Source organism: Denticeps clupeoides, chromosome 4 (genome assembly GCF_900700375.1).
Source record: "Denticeps clupeoides chromosome 4, fDenClu1.1, whole genome shotgun sequence".
NCBI classification, from domain to species: Eukaryota; Metazoa; Chordata; class Actinopteri; order Clupeiformes; family Denticipitidae; genus Denticeps; species Denticeps clupeoides.
In genome coordinates, this window is record NC_041710.1 from 25,689,440 (window position 1) to 25,713,555 (window position 24,116).

A 24,116-nucleotide genomic window follows, 5' to 3' on the forward strand; every position below is an offset into this window, starting at 1 on the left:
AAATCCCCCTTATGCCCCTCACAGGCGTTAGCTTCTCCCGCTGGACCTCTGACAGGCCATAATTACGTTCTGAGCAGGGAAAAGAAAAAAAAATTTACACCTAATCAAAATTAAGCCCCGCTCCCCCAGTGTTCTTTAATCACAGACATCTTTTCAGCTAACACGTCTTCACTGGCCCACAATAACCTGACTCTTTCTTTGGTCCTCTGAATCACATATATTTTGATCCTTGTCCTCACAGTATCGCTACCCAGTAAACAACAAAAGTTATGTAAATTTTTTTTAAATGGTAACCATGATAATTAAACTAAGTTTCTTGTCCCTTAATAGAATAATGTTCATTAATTGGCCATAATACTGAGGTTGACATAATTTTGCAATTGTATGCTTTTCTTTTTAATCCCGTAATAAAGAGGGGCCTATATAGTACCCCCCCATATAAAACCCTGTCTACTGTTAAGTGCACTCAGTGCAATGTTCTGTGGAAAGAGAATTTAAGGTATAAATATATATATAAGTGTATTTAAGTGCTTATTAAACTTGATTATGAAATGAATTAAACAGTTATAAACGGTTTATTAGTATCATTGTTAATTAGTAACACTACTACACTACTGCACTAACACTGCATTCAGAATTTTGTTTTCATTTGTAATTAGGTCAATATTCCTAATTTTCTCTGGAGCTTCAGCTCTCTCGCCTCTCATTCTCTTGATTATAGCATCCCCAACATGACTAATTTGACTAATCAGCGATGAATAAAAAATGAAGTGAAAGCAGAAAATATCCTTCCACAGTGTCCCATTAAATCAGTCAGCCGGGCTCATTTGAAGGACACAAAAAGAGTACATTTGCAGTCCAGGGAGAAACCAGCACTACCCTTGCCCTTCTCAGACAGCCCTTAACCGCAATTACTTCACACTTGAAATGACGGTGGCATTACAAACAAATTCTGATCATGAACCTGGATATTCCACAACCTGGAAAAAGATGTCCATTCAGTCTCTGAACAGATCTTGCTCATGACTATTTATTGTAAAATGTACAATTATTCAGTTCATTTAAAAAAAAAATTTATTTCTTCTAAAAAAATCGGACCCAATAGGGTCTCACTGAGTAGAACTTCTGCACTCAGTACTCTTCAGTTACAAAAATCCTCTGGGTCCCATACTAATGTCAATGGCTCAATGCATGTGGCATGACAATTACATTAATAAATACAGTATTTCTAAATGTTGAAAGGTTTTATTTCGGTTTATTCATCATACTTCCCCCGCGTCTGGTCAGTTTCAGCTTTTTAGTGCATGTCAGAATGTTTCCTGTCAGTCTTCCCCTCCCTTCTCTTCATGAATTTTACATTATCCACTGACCTACGCCTTTTGCTGCCTGGTGTGGGTTAATTCACCATCACATGCTTAACATAATTCATTATGCTCACTCTCGAACTCATTATCTATTAAATCTGAAGTGCAAAACAAGCCGACAGATAACATTCATTTTCTCTTTATTGTTATTTTACTGAACTGCCCTCATTAGCCACCTATTTAACAGACGACTGAAGTGAACCTCGTTAATTGGTTCGGAAGATTTTTGTCTTTCTCGCTTTCTTTGCTGGAAAGCAGAAATCACTTCCCCAGTCTCATTCTCTCCTTCTACTTCCATCCATCTCAAACCTCTCTCTGCTCCTCGCTTTCTTTTAAAGTACCAAATTATGCAGTTAAAGTAAATGGAACATGTAATGGCTTGATAAAGTCTATTAAGGACTAATGACGTATGTTATGGTCTTACAGAGAGTTAAATTGTGCGCTGGCCAAATACATAATAATATGTCCGTTGACGTCAGGTCGGCCGGGAAGGCGGCACTACCTCCTCATAACTCACACTGACAAGGGTCATAGGTTAGTCCTTGCAAACCCTCATCTTTCACTCTGCATTCCAGAAGTCATATTTCCTTTTCAGCCGCCCTTGGAAATTAATTTGCCGGCAAATTCAAGCGCAGCAGCTACATGCGTAACCTTTACATCTAATGCGCTGATGTCTAGCATAGAGCTCTTGTTAACAAATCCAGGCGTGTTTAATATGAAAACTATTTTGCGGAGATGTGGGCATATCCCTCAGGGAGACGTCACTGAGGCTGACAGGTCAGCAGAATTAATGAACAATGAAGAGAAGTTGAGTATTGTGCCGATCACTGTTAGAATAATGTTTTGAAAATATGTGCCGTCTTTATTTTTCAGTGGTTATGATTTATTCATGCAGATATTGAATGCACATTTATTTTGGTGTAGACTTATTCTAGCACATAAAATAAGCAAACAAATAATATTAAGCTGAGAAAGGTGGACAGTACATTATGTGAAATTTATGTTATGAATGAGAATTATTTTTATAAAATTATGATCAAAAGGCTTCTAATAATTTATTTACTTTATGTAGACCATTTATTTACTGTAGACAGACAATATGAACAGGATTCAGGGAGGTTTTCCTAGGATCCTGCAATATCTGCAATGCTGTTTTTTTTTTTTTACAGCATTACAGATTATTTTTCTATCCTTCTTGTTGCCATGGTTATTGTTGGCTATAAAAAAACAAATACAGCTCACATTAAAACATCAGTGGTCCTCAAAGAAATGAATAGCATTCTCTGGAAAGTTCTATAGAAAGTGCTGTATTTGATTTTCAACTGGGACTTTTTTTTAAACTTCTTCTTTTGATTTAATTTGTTTTGTTCTCTTTTCCCCTCACCCAGTCTCCCTTGGAGGGCTTGAATGTGAACCTGCCTCTGGCTCCTCCTTTATTATTTATGAACTATTTTTTAAGACGATGAAACATTGTCTCTGACTGGGATGATTTCTGTGAGCAACACCTTCCTTTCTTGCTTGTCCCCATTTCCGTCTTCCCGCTGCCCATTGTTATTTTGTCACTTTGTCACAATTAGGCAAACTGATACAGGTATTATTCACCTGTTGTTGTTTTTTGCCATTCCTGGCCCTCGGCAAATGCCTGGGCTAAATAGTTTAACAAGGAAAAAAAAAACTAAATACTGCTGTTTCAACAGCAATCAGCTGAATTCCACAGCGTAATGGGATGAGAATTGATCAGGCCACACAGCACTGATGCACTGTCCAGCTTGATCCAAACTCATCCGCCAAAAACATTGTACTAGAGACCTCAAAAGGGCTTGGAGTTCAGTCAATATCTACAGGGTCACACAAAAAAATAGAACAGAGAGCAAGGCAAGCATTGTATAACATCTAAATTATACGTGGTCAATGGAAACCAATGTTAAGCAATAGGGCTTAATATTGTACCATCTTCTCTCGATGCAAGACTATTCTCGCTCAAACCTCTGTGTCTGTTGAACAGATCCAACAACAGAGGGCTTTTCTTTTTTTTTGCCAAAGTCAACACCGTGGAGGAATTTGTGCAAATCAGGGTGATGTCAGCTTAAGGTGGTTTGATGCAGACTTTCTGCTGGAGGAGAAATCACAGACTTCTGCAGCAGAGGTGAATTCGGTGATGCGGCTCAGATGATGCAACCGAGCAGAACAACAGGGTCTAATCAGCATGAGCCGAGCTGGAAACAAATGCTATTGCATTTTTATTTTATTTGCACATTTATCACAGTCTTAACATTGAAAACATTAAGCGGATATGGGTAAAATGTAAACTTATATTCATATAAATATAGATTTATTATCCAGTGTTAAACTAATGTACCCGAAATAAACACCTTTATTTCTGGTCATAGTTCTGTTGCAGTATTTTTTTTTCATAAATTGTACCTTAAGACGCAGCTGTGTTGACTTAATTAGTCACCGAAAGCAAGAGACCAAAATGAAGCCGCACCTTCACATACAATACGCATGAAACAACCTTCTAACAAGCGAGCAACGGCGCTCACATGTAGACGTAGGTGTGAGATGTCTGAGAGGATTTCATTGGCTGCATCACTGATGGAGAATGTCATTGACAGTGTGTGGGCGTGAACCTCACTGAGGACAGAGTATGCTGTCCATAATCACAAAGCTTCTCGGCAGGAGTCCATCACCAAGGTGGCCTGCTGCCAGTAGGGCTCTGAGCCGTTACTCACGTTGAAAAGAAACATGTTGAGAAGTAATCCACACACCAACTTCATTCATTTTTTATGCTATTTTATTTTTTCTGGGAGTGGTAAGATCAAGAGACAAGACTTACTTCAGGTCCTGAAAGGGCTCCGCTCGGACGTGGGGCGTTTCCACAGAGTGGCCAAAGACAACTCCCTCGTCGCCTGGGAAGTCAATAGAGGATGTCTCAATTAGCCAGCCTAATGAATTTCAGAACCCTGTATAATTGAGAAAAATAGTAATCACAGCTGCCTCGACCAGCAGGGCACATTGTTTCCGTAGTTACCTGATGAAAAGGGATTATTTGGCAGGAGAATGAAAGCCAGAGAGCATGTCTCCCAGGATTTAAGGAAAATTGCACTCGGTGTTAGTGCCACATTAAGACCCATCAGGTCTGATGACGGCTAATGAGCATTAACAGGGACAAATCCAGCAGCTAGGCCCCTAACTCCCTCACTGAGATTATGAAGAAAATTCATCCTTTTCCAAACCCAGTTACCGCTGTAGATTGGCAATGATGATGGCACACTGGCTGATACTTTAATGCAGTTAGTGCAGGGGAACACACACACATATATATATATATAATTGCCATATCCTGCAACCCAAGGACAATTCTCTGAACACCTTGTTCATTAAAGCCATCCTAATGACATCTCAATGTCCTACCTATGAATAGGTAAGCCAGGGTAATGATGTAGGGAGTGTGTGAAAGAGCACTGTCTCCTCGGGCCAGACAGGACCAGCCAAGTGACTCAGGGGCTTAATGACGAGTAGGGCGAGAGAAGGAGGAGGAGAGGAGGATGTGAAAGAAGGAATGAGGAAGAAAATGGCTTCTAACTTTCACATTGATGCTCATACATGCCACCATTAGCTTCACTTCACTGATCCTCTCCATCTTATTTCTCTCTCTTTCTCTGTGGATGGTGGGAATTAGTGGGCAGAGTCATTCTGTAGACAGTATAATAACATGTCTGCCTACTGTAACATGTCTGCCTACTGCAAACCTACGATTCAAAGTTTAACAGTATGATGAAGAACAGCACCATGAACAGAACCTGTATGTTCAGTTTAGATTTTTGTAAATTTCTGTCATTCATTTAATGGACTGGATGCTGTCCCTGCATCTTCATGTACAAGGATGAATATAGCAGTAGAAAGACCCACCCAGCAACTAAGTCTGTGTGAGAAAACCCATTAGATCATATGGAGAACATGCATAGACCAGACAAAAAGACAAATTGTTGAGGTCTTTGTGCAAAAGGTTTGATTTAACATCGTTCAACGTTTAACATGAATTAAAAAAAAAAAAAAAGACGTTTAACATGAAAATCAATTAATTTACAAGGTAAATTAATTGTTCTAATGATTGTTCTGAAGAACAATATTCTTTACAAAACAAAATATCTTTTAAAGATGCAAGTTGCATCATCATTTAGGGGAGGGAGGACATCAAAAATAAAACAGTGATGTAACAAATATATTTTTTTAGCATAATTTCCATAACTTTTTAATAAAACTAAATAATATATGACAAGGAACATTACAAATGGCCAGAGATTGCAGCACAGTCACGGTCTTCTGACTGTAAACATGATTTGTGGCTTAAAGGTCCGCAATTATGAATTTTGTTTTTGCTTTTATGTTGGTCTTAGTGTTCCCCTAATACTGTATCTGAAGTCTCTTTCTGAAAATCAGCCGTGGGGCAGAACATTGGCCATGGCGCGTTCCACAGGAAGTGTGTGTTGTGTTTTGGAGTGTGTCGCTTTGAATGATAATGAGGAGGCAGACAGGACGAGAGGAGAGTGGCCTATAGAATTGAGGGGTCATCAACACCATTCACCAACCACAATGTTTGGGCAACCAAAGTCAAATCTGCATTTTTCCAGAAAAAAATTTAATTAACCCACTGGTTCTTCATAGGCTCGCAAGATGGAACTGATTCGCACGTTTTCAAGGTGGAGCAACTTTTTAGGGAAGGGTTAGGAAATTCTCTCACAATGCATGAGACGACATAAAGGGACAAATTCCAGATCCGAAAGTCTGAGCTGCCACTCTCTGCATGGCGAAGCAGAATGGCCAAAGCACGCTTTATACATATTACCATCCCTAGCCACTGCAGGGCCGTACACATTTTAAAAAGACCCCACATTAGGAAGAGATGCTTTCTGCAAGACATTTCTCATCTGTCTTCTAAGCAGGAGTTGCTTATTAAAAATGCACAGTAGAAAAAAAGTTACATTATGTATAGAAATATACATTTTATTGATACAAAAGCTGCAGTGCAATTTCCACCCACATCTCTGCACAGACAATACTTAATGCCTTTCCCTTCTTTCCCCTTTTTCCTGGGCGGCAGGGGGCATTTTAATCTGCACAGAAAATGGCAGAATGGAAGCTATATGAGCCACATGGTGCTTCGCAGTGGGTTGCAATTCAGTTAGTGAAGTCACATGATTTGTGAGACGTCGGGAGAACTGCAAGAGAGGCACAAACATGCGCCGAGTCGAATTTACTTTAAAATGTCGGCCCTGCAAACACACGCAGTTGGGCTTCCTAATCATCACCTGGTAACTTGCAGTGTTCTTCTCAAATACACCAATCCATAAAGTGTTTATTGCCATTTCAGCGCCACAGTACCTAGTGTGAGGAATCTTCAAGGGATTTTTCACTAGTTCCACAGGGGCTTCAAAACAAAACGCAAATATTTTTGCATCTGGCCACAAAACTGAGACTAAAGTGAGATGGCACACCACACTGACAATCTGTGTGCAAGGACATAATCAGATCCATCCAGGAGGACAGAACTGCAGAAGTCTTTAAACTTGAGAGAATAATTGTGCCAAAGCATTTCTGCTGTCATGCCGGTGGTGTCTGCATTGTCTTAGCTGCTGATGCTCAGTGATTGGGCTGAAGGTATGTGGCCCTGACACCATTGGGACACTTGCAGCAGCTTGTAAAGATGGTGGCATACCTGTGGTGTTAATCACCCCGCTGCCAAAAAAAGGACAATAACTGAGGTCCATGGGCAGATTGTTGTTACATTTTTACAAACCTTTACACACAAACAATATGTATGCAATATGCATTTAACAATTATACCAAATGGACCGTAGAATTAATGTGAAATGAAATGTTAAAATCACCCTTTTTTATTTTTTGATGTTTAACTGGGGTTTAAGGAAATCCACATCCGCAAAAAAATATTCCTCACATTATTTCATTATTGCATGAAGCTATGCCACATCAATCAATTTACAAAACCGAGTTCATCAGGTTAATCAGGTTGATTAGCCGCAAATTTATTGGCCCCAACATGTGGCCAATGTTATTAAGACCTATCTTCAGCGTAAACAAGAGCACTGTAAGTGATGTATGGTTCCCCAAGAGCCCAGATCACAACATCATCACGTCCATCTGGGACTACATGAAGAGACAGAAAAATTTGCAGAAGCCTACAGGCACAGAAGATCTGTGGTTAGTTCTCCAAGGAACAACCTATCAGCAGTTCCTTAAAAAACATCTCTTGCAAATGGTGGTGACACCAAATAATGATTTGCATATATCACCAATGCATATAATGCGAAATAAACTATTAACCTTTTTACACCTGCCCAAAACTTTTGCACAGTACTGTATGTGTGTTTCAAAGGTTAGGGCTGGATTTAGGGTTAGGGTACTACATGGGAACTATATTGTGAAGTGAAGTGATTGTCACATGTGATACACAGCAGCACAGCACACGGTGCACACAGTGAAATTTGTCCTCTGCATTTAACCCATCACCCTTAGTGAGCAGTGGGCAGCCATGACCAGCGCCCGGGGAGCAGTGTGTGGGGACGGTGCTTTGCTCAGTGGCACCTCAGTGGCACCTTGGCGGCTCGGGATTCGAACCGGCAACCTTCTGATTACGGGGTCGCTTCCTTAACCGCTAGGCCACCCCTGCCCCAATATGGTCACTTCATGAAACAGAGTACTTAAAGAGTTACACAATATGCAAATATATGATTGTGACATTCTGCATTGACCTTTTTTTTTATCTGAAAAGTATTAGTTGGCAGCTTCAGTAGAGAGTAACAGAAAAGTAATAGCGTTATATAATTCGAATTTAAAATATGAGTATGTGCATTTTGTTACAGTTGCTATTTAAAAACAGTGATAATCAGACTAGAGTTTTATTGAAGTCAGTAGGGATTTAAACCATCACTTTTTGTTATAAGTGAGTTGCTTTAGTCCGGAATGAGTAACAAACGGCACTAGCTGCAGTAAAGCCAGGTGCCTCCCGGCACGGCCTGTAACCCAGCTGTGTACAGTAACAGCACTGTAAATGACAGTTTGTGGGACTGGTGGGAGGTCATGTTCCAGCTGTGTTCTCTCAGGTTCTGTCGTCCTCTCTCTACACCCACTTCTGGTTCCAGTCAGCTATGTTGGATGGTTTTTAGCAGCACGGGGTGGGGTGAAGGATTCACACCATCCGTCTTGCACTAGTCACAACAGCTACGTTCATTTCATGTGTTCATATTGCTCATTTTACCAGCTCATTTTGGTTTCATGTATTCCTCCTTTATATTGGGTGCTGGTCATTCATTTACAGAACGTCAGCTGACAAATCCCCTTTTAGAGTCAGAACATTCTATTTTACAACATCTTAGCCTCACATCTCTGACACTTGTTTCTTCTTCTCACCTCCGGTAGATTAAATTAGCATCAGACAGAGAGAGAGAGAGAGAGAGAGGAGGCAGAGAGAGGGATGAGATGTGAAGAAAGAGAGGGGGAGTAATCTTCTCTGCTGAACCAAAATCTCACCAAGTGGTTCAGTCACAATGAGAGAATATGTGTGTGGGTGTGAGTGTGTGTGTGAGTAGGTGTATCTTACCTGTCACCTTCAGTTTTTCAGTGCCGATACTGATCTCCTGTTCATCAGCTGAGAAGAGAACTCTCTCCCCATCACTACTCCTCACCTCAAACCTCTGGCACTGCGCTTCCACCATGTCTGAGCCTGAAAGGGAAAGTGGACACATGAAGTCAGAACCTATCTTGAATCACAATCGATCTATCTATACACACACACACACACACACACACACACACACCTATATACATATACACATGGTTTCCACAGAGGCAGCTATCTAAGAGGAAGAATGTACATTTGTTACAGTAATCAACATTTACACAAAGCAAACAGAATCAATGGTGTCACAGTTGTTCACACACCCCTGAAGACACTCATTACAGCATAAATCGATGCCAGTGCAATCAGAACAGAAATATATTATTATAACACAAATTAATAGGCGGACGGGTCGCCTTGTCGCGTATTGCCTCTTTGTTTTTCAGATGTAACAGACCGCGTTCAGGCATAGTTACACACCAGCATACAGGCCAACAAGATGGAGGTCAGTGCAGTTGTGACCTCACTTTAACCCCGACTGCTGTTTAAAGGTTGTGGTCAAGTGCAGAATGGCGTGCTCCAAGAAGAATAATTATTTAGTGGGGAAACGGGTCAAGAGACCGCTGAAAAGGGAATAACATTCTGATGTAAATAAAGCAACAGTGGCCTCAGCTCTATTGCGAGTGTTATAGAGTTATAGGTTGTGATGTCCTGTGCAAATTCCCCCAATTTTTTTGTTACCAAGAGAGATAACTGGGCAGCATGTGGTGTCTTTCACCAACATTGGAATGAATTTCAAAGGATTGTTCCAGATTTCCAGTCGCATGTTGGTCACATCCCTTTGGGGCTCGTTGGCACTTGTTTTAACATGTCTTCACTGTGGGGAACAAAAGAGGAGGCTGTACAAAATCAAGACAACAGAAAAACACCATCCACAGATCTGCAGACCACTTCCCAGCATAAGTGGAGAGTTATGAGATTAGTTATGACTAATAAGGCCAGTGAATCATATATCTGTGAGGTCACTAAAAGCATTGTGTTTGACAAATGATGCAAATAATTTAAATAATAATCTATACATGACTTACATAAATAGGCAGAAAAGAGCAACGCCTCGTATTGTATTGTGTCACGTGATTCACGTCACATGACCCGGAGCGCCGTGGAAATGGGGTGACGCGACTCCTATAAAAGTGACAAGATGGCCGACTCCCGTTGCTCAGCCATCGAATGCCTTTCAGGAACGACGACCCGACTCTACTCACCTCGACCCTAAAGTAAGCCCGTCCCTCCCCTTCTCCTGTCCTTCCTGCCTGCCTTTCCGCTCCTTGTTCAGTTTTTCCATGGCGAGCGCCAACATCCGTGGAAAGCCTCCGTGTGCCTCTCCGCAACTGGGTTTTCATTTCCACATACTCACTGTCCTGTCCTGCTTCGTTTTCTTGACAACTGCCAAGCTAATACGGGCCACAACTAAAAATTGAGCGGACTGACAGAATGAGAAAATATCTATTCATTTGGAGGACAATACTTGCAGCAGGCAACATTTCTTTATATTATACTATGTTATAAGAAAGATGTGGCCGGCTCTGCGTGTATGAGATCGATCACCAGTAATCAACAGTGAAATCCAATCATAATGTCATTTTAGAGACCCCTTCAAACTCTTTCAAACTATTTTCTTATTAATGAGAGGCCTGTGAAGCTCAGATGATTGCAGAAGGGGATTTAAAGAGTATATCGAGATTTCAGCTTTGCTCAGGCTCTGATTCAGAAAATGCGTTGGCAACATGGCAATTACTGTCCCTGTTGGCTTACTGTAGTAGAGCAGGAAGGGGGGAGGGGGGCACATTATTATTATTATTATTATTATAAACAAATTGCATTACTTTGCTGAAAAAAAACATTAGATTGAAAACCACTGATTAGATTTGCATCTTACAATGTGAACAAATATGCTGCAGATCAGCAGTAAATCTACCACTAATTAATCACAATCTGCTCACATTAAAATGAAATAATTTCTGGGAGTCAGAGTGTATCCAACCTTTCCTCCAAAAGAATGATTAAGTGTTAAGAGTCTAAATGTATTTTCAGACATAGTTTTAAAATATTGTATGTTTATTTTTCATTTAGTTAAAATGACATTTCACCAGTTTGTCATGATCATTTCCTTATGCCAATACATGCATGAGTTTGCTTTAAACTGTATGATTTGCTTGCACAATGTGGAAGGTTAAACTTTTCATTAATCATGATTGTGATTAATTGGATTTAGTTTCGTAGTACTATTAATTGCTCTGTATTGTTTTTGCTGTTTTTTTTTTTGTATTGATTACACACGTTTTTAATGTTATTTCTTTTACATTATTTCTGATCTGAATAAACTGTAACTGAAAATAAAAAAAAAATAAAAATATGGCTGGGAGGCTAAGGACCTCGATGCATTGCTAAAAAGAAATAACAGGAATCGTCCCGCGCTCCCAGTTATCTGGTGCGCGCACTCGCCAGAGGACGGAGAGTCACGAGACGAGGCACGTAATTCATCACCGCGCTTGATGGCCTGCTATCATATCCCCCGCATCTTGCCGACCTTGTGGGGCAGGTGGAGACGACCAAGGAGGAGGAAGGTTGCTGGTTTCTGGTGTGATTGTTCCTCAGCCCCTCCTTCCACTCCACATTCATCACGCCGCGGCCCTTCTTAGCTTCTTCTCGGGACAGGTGGGACACTGGCAGCAGCTCATCGAGGCGTCTGGGCAAGAGCGGCAGGGGACATTATCCATTAAAGCTGTCAATTAACAGGCAAAGTGCGCTGTCACTCATAATCTCATCTGATTAGCCTCATTCAATCACAGAGCAAGCCGGGGACCGGCGTCCTCCTCAGAAGCCCAGGGGGCGTGTTCCCTGATGACTTTCTGTTCATTCTTCTGTCCCTTTGGTTTTATTTTTATTGTTATTATTTTAATCCCTTCCGGATTGCAATTTAGGGCATTTCGATTCACCAAAAGTACCCAACCCGCCTCGGATCTTTCGTGTCACTGAAACCTAATTAAGGACAGAGCGCATGTGCATGCGCAGCTACCTGGGGATGAAAACATGTGGCGTCGGGGCCCTGCGGCGGTGCCAAGTTTGTCCAGTCGTGTCCCCCAAAATAAGCATTTTTAAACCAAGATTAATGACAGACGCAGCCGCTCTCCACACACACCGCTTTCACGTGGCGGAAATAACAGCGGGAGGAGAGCTTGTTAATGAAGTCTTCTTGTTTGATTAATCCCCACTTGACCACATCGCAACTATTCCAGGGCCCAATCCGCACACGGCTGCCGCGAGGCTGCGCACAGCCTCAACGGGAGCCAGGCGGCAGCCACGCTCACAGCTGGCAGGTGTCTCACGCATAAATTACGCTGCGTTTCCCACATCGGCGGGGCCACTGGCAGTGACCTCAGTGGGGTGCCTCTTCCGGAAAACATCCCAGAATGCCATTTGGCCCAACACTTCATTACATAATTATTATGCGCGATGAATATCTTTGGAAGCCCAACGACAGGAACGCACTTCGCTTACGTTCAGCCCACCCCATTTCAGCGAATTAACACACATAAACACCGTGAAATGCTCTTCTGTATGAGTACAACCTAAGGGAGTTCCATAGATTTACACAAACAAGCACTGACAAGAAACATAAGATCACAAGACATTAATGAGCTTGCGGACACATTAAATGATTAATAGATTGTATTCCACTGAGCATCGTCTTGTCCCAAATAAACGGGGGAAAAAAACATCACAAACTTTCCTCCCAACCCGCTCCTCCATTTTATTTTCATGGGTTGCTGGAACTAATAACAGATTCACTATAAAAGAACCATGTATAAAGAATCCATGAACTTCAGCAACAGCTCTTGTTCACTTATTTCACTTGAGAGACTACTGATGAAAAATTAAATTCAATAAAATTAGTACAAATTTGTGATGCAACAGTTGTTTGGTGAGCAGCTCCAAGTTGCGTATGTTAGAGAATGGTTTATGTTGCGCGACAGCTCTCGCACCATGTAACCATGTAAACGTAGGAAGAATGCAATACAGTAGCAGTCGCCCTGACACTCATCAATTATACATCACCGAAAGTCAATTTCAGGTCTTTTCTTTAGTGAAACGTTCACGGGACAGTGGTGGAAACGGGAGCCTAGAATATTGAGACTTGAGAGTGAAGCCTACAGGCGGCCGTAAATCTCAGGGCACCCAAAATTCATAATGGCACCCCTGAATCAAGGTCACAAGTCTGGGACATTCCGAGACGGTCAATCACTGGCATGTGAGTTCTTTGGAAGTCAGGAGGACTTACTTGTTAGCACAAAGACAGCTTCCCAGGACCACAGTAATGTCCAGAGTCATCGCTGAGCCTGACCAAACTCATCAAGGTGATTTAGAAGATTAATGATCACAAGAGCTATTAATGACCCGCTCATGATCATTAATTGATATTGATTTTCACTTCATCTGAGGGGGGTGGAAGGGTATAGCTCATGTCTTAACTGCAGTCGTTCTTACCGTCAGTTCCTCATTGCTGATCAATCGGCGGTGAGGGATGGTCAGTACCAGTGACAGAACAACTGCACACTTGACCCCTGGAACCAGATTGGAACCAGATTGGAACTGTCCAACAGGACCAGAAAGGTTGTAGTTTAACTGTGGTCCAATAATTGGATGAGGACTATTACTTGAAGCTGAAGTCGTCTCCCATATTGTACCTATAATGCACTGCAGTATTTAGCAGAATTCACATCATTAAATGCACTCTTTAGCTATCTATATAACAGTTTATTACATTTCAAGACGTTAATTTACTGACTGTACCTATTTTTTATTTTTTTTTAGATTATATAATTAAAAGGGGCTATTGGTTATAGTACAAGTATATTCCTTGTACTAGAATAATGCATCACTCCCTAGCCATTCAACAATCTATAGAGTATTTGCAGCACAACTCAGACTCAATGTTTGTTTCAGTGTAGGAGGCTCTAAACAAATGGTGGTGCTCCACGCCTGGTCAGTAAACCGAAGGAAGGCTGACATGAGTGCTATCAGCAAAGTAATGTAATTTCTGTATTTCGGTAAAAATTGTATTTAATGTATGCAATGTACGGTTTTGTCTAGCAATCTGGCAAACTAAGTAACTAAATAAAATACATTTTAAAACATCCTTTGTTTTCCTAAAGATTTTTGATTCAGGACCTTTTAAATGGTTCCTCTTCTTCATAATGTCTCTGGGCAGCCATCCAAGGCATTCACATTCCGAAGAGCATACGTTTTTTTTTTATTTATTTTTGGACAGGATGTCGGCTATACATATAAACACTAACCAGATGATGCAATACGTGGAAATGTCTGCATTTCTCTCCTTCCTTGTTTTAAATGGTAATAGAAAGGAGGCTGCAAAATAAATAAATAAATAACTCAGCAGGGGTAGCACAGATTGCTTCATGGGCCACGGCTGTCCTAAATGCAAGGCAACAAAACAATGATATATGGGTATCAAAAGAGACATTATTTATCCAGAAACCAACAACAGACATTAATAAATACAGAGAGGGGAGAAAAATGACAGGGAAAAAAGTGAACATTTCTGCATCTGCATTAATCAGCATGTGGCAGGGGCGTCAGGGTGGGGCTTGCAGTGAGGTGAAGATATGCATAATCAAGCTGCTGTCATAATCAGCACAACTCTGCAACTAAGACCGATTTGTTGGCACACACACATTCACACACTCACACACTTATCTCTGTCCCTTTATGTCAGATTCTCACTTCAATTACTCTCCATGCCCTCCAAACGGACGATCAGGTAAACACTAGCGAGATGAGCAATTTAACCACACGCCCGGTTAGCAGAGCTGCAACAAATAGATTTTTTTTTCTTTTCTTTTCCCCTTGAGCTTGTTGTTAAGGGGAGGGGCTTAGAACCTCCGAGACTCTGAATGGAGGCTGGAAAAGGTGACGCAGCACCGTCAGCCAGTCATCGCCAGGTGGATTTTCATCTCACTTTCCTGCTAGATCTAAGGCCCATTAAGATCAAGGTGTCATTGTCAATTTGAGGAGGGGCCGGTGTGTGGGTGTTCAGGGTAACTTTCCAATCACCGAGTGCTGTGGAAAATACTTCATTGAGTCACTGACTTTAATCATTGAACAAAGAGCTAGACTGAAACAGAAAGGAGCTGAATCTGCATGAAGACGTTCTTGTTTTTGCTGGAAAAATAGCTGCTACATGCACTGAAAACAAAGTATAGGTAGGACTCATCTACAAAATGTAGTATGTTAATAAGACATGGAGAAAAAGGACATCCATGCTGATGCATGCTGCCTCTACATGCAAAACGTTATGTTAAGATATACATCCACAAGAGGGTGGTTTACAGTCCAAGTTTCTAACCTGGCAATGGTGGAGGAGTCTGGATTGTTGTATTTATTGAAAAAAAAAGTCAAAAATGGAGGCAGCACTTAACCATTAACCTTTGAAAAGTTCAAAGGTTGAATGGTTTTTGAAAGATTGGCCCCATTTTCTCAGTTTTCATTATGAAAATAATAAATTAAACTGAACATGAGCAAAATGAATTAAATAAAAATAAAATTGCAGCTACTTTCTTACACAGTATGTTTGTGCAGTGTGTGTGTGTGTTTGAGATCCTCCAGGACCAGTGCCAATAATCTTTGTTAATGGCCCCAGCATGTGCCTGACTGTTTTGTGCCTCGACTGCCTCTGTCCACTTTTCATTTTTATATTTGCTCATCTAATCGCTCATGATAGGCCCTTCTTCAAATTAATGAGACGGCGACAATGGTGAGTGAGACAGAGAGAGATAATGGGGGAGAACCTGAGTCTTGGCTATGGCTGGGTGATCCCCAGAGGTCACATCAAATGGTTACATACAGACCATGTGAATCTCCTGATTGGTGGAGCTGCCTATGCCTTAGCAGACTGTGACATCTTTCACCTGGAATGTATATTACCAGTCTGGACACACTTATTTATGGGTCTTGCATTTCTGACATTATGGACCGAAACTAAAGAAACAGAACTATGAAATAAAACAGGTGAGGTTGTGCAGTGAACAAAAAAATAGCAAACAAGGCTAAACAATTGTGCTTTGGCTTCTCTCCACCACCTTAAGTTAGATAATAGGGATGGTTTTCCAACAGCCCTGAAGGTTTATGCTGAACACCTTCTTATAATTTAGTCCTATTCATGAGCATCCTGTGAAGGTTAAACTTCGCTATCTCCTGTTACAAAAAAACTAATTCTGTTTCTTGTATTGGATTTGTCTCGATAACCGCCACAAACTAGATGTGTTTAAAATTTTGACTAGTAGTGTACTGAGCTACTAGTAGAACTGAGGCCAGCTCCATGTGCTTCAGCTCCAGCTTCACGCCAGCTCCACTACTAGTACTAGTAGTACTAGTAGAACTGAGCCCATCAGAATGCACCAAGGCAAAGTGGAACTCAATCTGTGTTTGAAGATTAATGTTACTGCTGCAAGCAGGTTCAGGGACAAAGTGGGGAAAGGTATCGAGGGAATTACTGTCTATTTTGTTAGGATTCACTAACCTTGCATCTCAGGAAAACCTCAATATAACACTCTTCCAATGTTATTAGGGAAGTTACCTCAGGCCCACGAGAAGGGAACATTCCATAGATCACCATGGGAAATCAATTCCTAGGGTGAGTAGGCAATGCCACCTAAGGGACAGAAAAGACACCCCAACCAAAAAAAAATAAAAAACTCGGCCTCTTCCTGGCCTCGTCACAGACTGTACCTCTTGCTGAAGTGCTGACTATGTCTTTAGCCCACAGGCTACCTCTGAATGGCGAAGATATGAAGAAGTGACCGACCTGCCAAATCTATTTGCAGTACTCGTGCGGGTGGCGATAAAATGGAGTATGGCTCTGTGACCCCGCCAATTCCTCATACTTACAGACGATAAGCCAGTCCCAGAGGCCTCCGTCATGGATAGTGAAGTGGACGGTGTTTGTGCAGAACAGAAAAGAGATGGAAGCAAGGTGGTTGGGGGTGTGGGATTCGCTCTATGAGGAACTCTCCACCAGCCCAGTTGTTTTTCCTCTTTCTCCCAAAAAGTCTCAGAGGAAATCTAGACTTACTCAAGCAGGCCTTGCCAAAACGCGTCCTGGCTTCTCAATATCTGACAGGGGCAGAGAGGGGAAGCCCATATCGCATCTCAGAGGCAGAGGAAGGCAGCCGGCTGGTAAAGGGGCCATAGGAGAGCACTGTTATTGATGGCGCTCTGGAGCTTGGCGGGTAGAGGCACCTACAGAGACCAAGACCTGCTGGATCCTCCACGTTTCCAAAGAAAGTTACATCTGCCATAGAAATATGTCATCTAGAACATCTGCAGGCCTTCTCACCTGGCTTGTAATTACAGAGATTTATACAAATACATTTTTCTATGCTGATTGATTGACCAACCCCTAGCACACTCCGTGTGCTACCCACTCGGCCACTACCACCTCTTCTTGGTAAGAGAGGACGTCCCTCTCTCACATCCACTTTTTTCTGCAGATCAGCACATCTAAATCTTATCTGGCTAATTACATGATAATCCAGGCCTTACTAAAGTGGACCAGGTGCATTTTTGCAGGGGTGGAAAGAAAAATGTTGCAAGCATAGCGCTGATTAAGATGATTTGGACCTGTCCAAGACTCATTACAAAGTTCCTTCCACCAGATGCAGTTCAGAAACTCCGGAACAGTCACAACTTTATTCAAAGTCATATTTGAAGTGTGAAAGCAGAAATTTGAGAGGGTCAAACTCTTACTACTTTTAAACTTTTTTCCAGAACAGAAAAGCACCCAGTCTGATTTTCTTGCTTTTTAGCAGCTTCAAACTGCTGCCAGAATAACATCACTTCAGACAAAACCCAATAAATAAAAGTGAGTCCAATGCCAATGTGCTGTCAGGATTGCCTGCAGCTGGGCTCCACACCGGAACTCAATCCTGACGCCCCATAAATGCCGGAAGTTTCCGCCCGTTCGGGGTCGCTGGCATTTTCGTGAACTCGCTGCACGAACTTGACCTAGTTTTGTTTTCATGTGTTTTGAGTTCTGGCAATCGCCACACGCCTACGGGTTTGTTTAAGTTCTTTATTTACGTTAAACTGTTTTCGGCCACCGCGCCATTGTTTCTTTGAGTTTATTGTTTATTTGTTGTAGAATAAAAACCCCTCCCCAGTATGTCAGACCTCTGCGCTTCCTTCCCTCGTAAGTCCGTAGTCGTGACATGTGCAATGAAAAATAAATTAAGATAATCAGTCGATTAACTCTAATTTAGACATTGAATGTCAGTTCATGGTTGAACACGTTTGTCACAGTTACAGTATCCAGAGTAACAGATAGGAATGGCCTTCCATCAAGCACATTAAGCTCAGCCAGGCATAAAGAATAGCGTTAGCTCTCCACACTTTCCTGTGAATCTCAAACTAGTGAACTTCTATGATGACTTTCTGTTTTTGTGTTTTTCTACATAATGGCATGGAGGGCCTCACTACTCCAAGGCTGGAGGTTCTAGGTTCTAGGTTCTTGCTTTGATCGTATTGGCTTGCACGCTTTCCATGGGTGGATTTCCTCTGTGTTCAGTTAATGATATGTTCATGCCCTGTAGCCATTATATTAGGATTAAGCATTTATAGAAAGTGAGTGAGGGATTTTAATCAGTCAGTGCTACTGTTTCATGTTGATCTAGATCCAGCCTGAGAAGAACGGGATCCTTTGGATTTGCTCTTTGAAAAGATTTTTTTCGTTATTGTGTTTGGCACGGAACGTTGTAAAGCTTTGTGCCTTGAAAAAATAAATAGTAAATTGTAAATCTTCAACCTGTCATAATCCTTTTAACAGCTGCTGATATTGATTACATGAGTGACAAAGTCTGCAAAGGAACATCGTTAGAGAAAAGGAAAAATTACGGGAAAATACTTTAACAAACTTAGCAGACTAACTATATCAGTAAGCACAAAACAACAGCTGCTTTATCACTGTTGCATGTGAAGTCAGAACGATGAGACCCTTCCAAGGAAGCACAATGTCAGCCGAGTGCATTGTTGTTCATCAAAACAATGATGTATTGTCTCTGTTTCACTAATTAACCACGTATTCCATGTGGGGCATCAAATTCCTGTATTTGATCACTTTAGGGAAGACACGACAGAGCAAGCGCATAAACAAAAGACTTGTAATTTGGACAAGTCAGAGGGAAGGATTTTTAAAAATGAGGAAAAACAAAGACCAATCTTAGCCTTGATTACTAGGGTTGGGTCTGAATTAACTTTTCCTTTTTTCAATTAGTGTTACAAAAAGATCTCTTTTTACTTACTTATAATGCCTAGTTCTGTTAGAGAGCTAACAAAAGGAATCATGTAATACAATAATATGTGCACTATTGTCAAGATGTATTAGAATTTTACTTAAAGCTAACTAGAATTCAGGGTGAATGTTTACATATAGTCTGCATGGCACCTTTAAAACAAGGGTCAACTGGAATTTTGTGAGGTGCAGCCATAGTGGGGAAAAGTAAGAAGGTTCTATAATTAGAATGATCTAATTACAAGCAAGGAACACACAGAACCTTGCATTCAGTGCCAGATTTTGAATTTGATCTTTCGGGAAAAAAAAAAAAAAAAATCCTATAGTACTACGTAAAGCATGTTGGCAGTTTTGTGAGGGTTTTGGCACAATTCTGCACCATTGAGAGCTGAAACAGTCACGTATCTGTAACACTGTGATGTATTGGCAGGAGTGGGATTAAACCATCCATAATGAGGAAGCAGTTTATGTGAGACTCGTCACTTATCTCAATGGGCTCTTCTATTTTAATCTTTCTTCATAAAATGCCATTAAATGTAATCATAAATAATAACACTCAAACAAAATGGCTGGGTGGGTAGTTGGGTTATTCCTCTCAAGGATGCGTATACCAGCAAACAGTCCTTTCTTTTCTCATCAGTTAATTTCTTCAATTCTTGAAGACATATTTGATTGCAGTTTGAAATTGATACTGTGGTTAGAGAATGCCTCTATGGTAAACATAGTTCAATTTTGTCTGTTCCTGGGCTTGTGAAAGCCAAGAGATATGCTCAGGAACGGTCAAGTCTGCCTCAGCTTTATGCTCATTTGTTACTACATTCCCAAACACTCACTAAATTGCATGGCATTAATGCCACAGAATCAGAAGTAACTCTATCCACTTCCTTTAATGTAAGATGATAATAAGTGACAGTGATATGTCAACGGGAGCTTTAAGGTCACAACAGTGTATGTGACTGCCACTCAGCACTTGGACTCAGACAGGCTTTGTGCTTGTAAAAGCAAATTGAAAACTGTGTGTGTGCGTGTGTGTGTTTGTGTCCTTCACTCACCCACAGTAAGCTGTCCTGTCAGCTGACCGAGGTCATTGCGCGCATTCACCGTCACGTTCCTGTCGGACTGCATGATGAGTGGACTGTCCTGTGGCAGGGAGAAGGAAGAGACAAAACAGAATCACTGAGAGGAGAAACACCCAGAAGCCAAGGAGGCAAACAGAAGGCTTATAGGTACAGAGGAGAATTAGAAAGACTGAGATTAGAAATACGGAATTGTGGAATTATGCAGCTCTTAGACACATACATGCTCAAGATTTTGTGGGTGGATCTACAATCACAGCTTGAGTTACTTCAGAACTTACAGAACTTACTTTCTTTCTCCTCCCCACTATGGGTGAATCCATGTTAACCCTTGCCTTAAAGACGCCATTCAGAGTATATGTAAACATTCACCCTAAACTCTAACTATGGTGAAATATGTCCATGTTGAATGTCAGTAACAACAAACCATATCTTTTTTTAATTCAAATGAAAATGACAGCGGTATAAACAATAGAATCATTCACATTGCGTATTTACATTCAAATCTCAAATAAATATCTCCCAGGAAAGTCTCATTTGCATTCAAGCAAATGTCCTCATAAAAGCAATAAAAATGTTCATTATCTGCTAGTATTTGCAGGAAAACAACATATACATTACTAAAACAGAAATATATATATTATGCCTATTGCTCTAGATTAAACGACACAGAAAAAGCTCACAGACCCAGACTGTGGCTCGTCTAACTATTGAATCTCCTCAGACTGAACATCAAACAAACATGACACTACTGTATGCAGATTCACCTCATGCCAATACAGCGATGAGATTCCCTCAAACCAAATGACTCACACGCAGGGCTTTGGGAAAAAAAAAAAAAAAACACGGTTGTGGGTCACACTCTCCGGAGTTAGAAATATCGACCTTCAACTCTGCAGAAAAATGAGTAAGCATTCTCTTAGCCTCGGGGATGCATGCTGCGTCACCAGAGAGTGTCATGCTGCTTAGAAGCTAAGAGAGATGGACCAGCATGACATGGGCTATGGACAAGGACCGGGATTGGACTCAAGCTATGCAGCATTTCTCTATAAAACTTTGTGTCCAACAGGTTGACAGATACTATAATATATAATATATCCTTACATTTTGTGCATGTTTCAGAATCTTTCTTTTAGGAATTTAGTATCGCCATACTTGATTTCATTGCTCTAACAGAAGTCACCATCTGGATTTAAATGAGCAAACAAGCAATAGCTTTTAATTGGCTAATAACAGCAGTGATTACATAACATGTGGCCATCTGACACTTATTAATCTTATGTAATTAAGGTAGACTTGAGTGAGCGGAATAAATTGGAAAATGGACAGTTGAACCATATTTACTGGTGAAAGCAATAGAGAATTTGGTCCGATGAGTACAGAGAGTTTGGAAAGCATTATTTATGTTGGTCAGGTCTGGGTTATGTCAGTTATCATTTATTTTGTCAATTCCTGATATCATGAGCATAATTAAATGCAACCATGCCTGGGTTCATCAGACCCTAATTGATAAAGTGACCAGGAGGCACACGTGGATTAGTCACCACAGTTCCTATGGGAATCTATGGGATGTTCTGGAGTTTACTAGTCGGTCTTTAGTAGTAGGCCCAAAATATAAGTGGTGACATTGCAGTGACATTATATTAGACATTGCAGTGACCAAATATTAGTGTCCACAAGCAATAACGAATTAAGCAATTAACTGTGAAGAATTAAGTGTGGCTTTTAAGATTATATTCCTCCAAAAGCTTGAACTGCAGGGTGAAAACAAAGCAATTCTCAGTTAGCTGAGATGGGTTAAGCCTCCATCCTGGAACCTTCTTGCAATGCCTAGGAGCTTTTCTCTTGCTCTCACATGGTCTCCATTTTCTGTAAATGTGAGCACAAGAAAACTAGCAAAAAAATATACCATAAATGTAAAGTGACATTTTTCCACCAGACATTCTAAATTATAATAACAAAGTTTAAATGATAAGCAGAAATCATCTTGGGAAAATTGCTTTATGTGTGGGAAAGACTAAAGATAAATTTTGAATTATTCTACTGCAATGCAGATTATGATAATCTATGAAAAGTGGGTAATAGAACCATCTTTAAAAAGAAAAATGTTCTAGGCTCAACAATTACCTGTCAAAAGACACAAACATTACCAAATGTATCTCGAAAGTGGTGGTATGCAGCTTCAAGTGCAGATTACACTTGAAATAGTCAAACTGTTGCAGCTAATTTTGCATATGATGCTGGACAAATCCTTTTTTTAGACATTGTCTACTGCAAATAATAAAAGATTTAATAAATAAATAATAATGTGTATTATGTAACTGGATCTTTAGTAGTGACCTTTGATTGGATTGGGTTTGACCGGGTGCATCGGACTTAATACAAACAATTGCTTTTCCTAGCGCTGTACATAATAACACCGTACATAAATGTTTAAGTATGTTAAGTATTTGAGGGCAGAACCTAGCAAAGGGTGTTCAAAAGTTTATGCTTGGCAGTTTGTTTAACTATCAGCAGTGGTCTGCAGGGTGCAGATGCAGATGGTCAAGTTCAAGCTCAAAAACAGACAATTATTGTGTTCTTTAGACAACAAAGCGGAACCTTTTCTGAATATGAGGAGTTGAATGCACAGTCTTCATCTTCTTGAGATGGTTTCCTGGAGTAACAAAGCAAGCAGAGAGCCCTTCAGCTGTTGTACAATTCAGTGCAGAATTCTAAATGTTGCAGATGCTACGGAATTATTTTTTAAATCAAGTTTCCTATTACTAAGGGATTTTCAACATCCTATCCAATTTGCATTAGTTTCCTGTTCGACACAGATATTATACTCATTGTGCCGTTGGTCTCCAGGAATCCGCAGAAACCAGAAAAACTTGGACAGGATGACACAGAATGAACACACACACACACAAAGAACCACCAAAGGCAACTTGGAGTCACCACCTCCAGTACCTAACCTGCCAGTTTTTGGAATGTGAGAGGGACCTGGAGCACATAGAGGTAATGCTGGTAGAACAAGGAAGCCCCTTTTAAAGATGCTCATGGCCAGGGCTCTAACCCAGGTTTATTTTGCTACAGTGCTTCTTCTGTCTTCAAGCACCAGCCACATCAAGGAAACTACAATGGCTGGATGGATCAGGTGCAACCGTGACTGGTATTTGCAGGACCATCCCTGCCAGTGGTAAGCCATGCAGGACAGAGAAAAAGCCCGTTCCAATCCTGTCTCAGAACAAGCTGTACCTACAGTAGGATTTGACAAGATATGCAGTGTTATATCCAGGAATTTGGGAGGCTTGGCTGGGATTGACACTGGACTGCTGTGTGGGACGCCCCAAACTGAGGGAGGGAAGGGCCGACCTCTGTGTGATTTTACTCAGGTGTCTCTGTGGGTGTTTATGAGAGGCCAAAGCTGCCTGCCTCAGCGCTGGCTCTCTTTACTCAGCACCACTAATATTAGATCCTTCGTGATGATGTCACTGCAGGCACAAAGCAGAAACACCCGAGGCACTGGACTAAACAGGGATTGGTGGCATTTGCAGATTTTCTTATTTTTTTAAATCATTATAATTTTGCCTTTGTGCCTTCCCAGAGAAGGTAATTGGGTTGGAATCTGATTAGCCTGTAAGGTGAATTAAAGGTTTGACTGACGTGCCTGTTTGTAATTTGATTTT

General features: G+C 40.9%; 1 protein-coding gene across 3 annotated transcripts in view; it reads right to left on the bottom strand.

Moving 5' to 3' along the window:
- The window catches only part of sgcz (sarcoglycan zeta), a 185,065-nt gene that overhangs the window by 12,754 nt on the left and 148,195 nt on the right, over positions 1-24,116 (bottom strand). For all 3 annotated transcript variants that reach the window (XM_028975813.1, XM_028975812.1, XM_028975814.1), the window contains 3 exons: positions 20,422-20,509; positions 8,986-9,108; positions 4,201-4,273 (listed from right to left, as the gene is read on the bottom strand). In XM_028975813.1, coding sequence (XP_028831646.1) covers positions 4,201-4,273; positions 8,986-9,108; positions 20,422-20,509 — 284 coding nt within the window. The remainder of the gene's footprint in view (positions 1-4,200; positions 4,274-8,985; positions 9,109-20,421; positions 20,510-24,116) is intronic.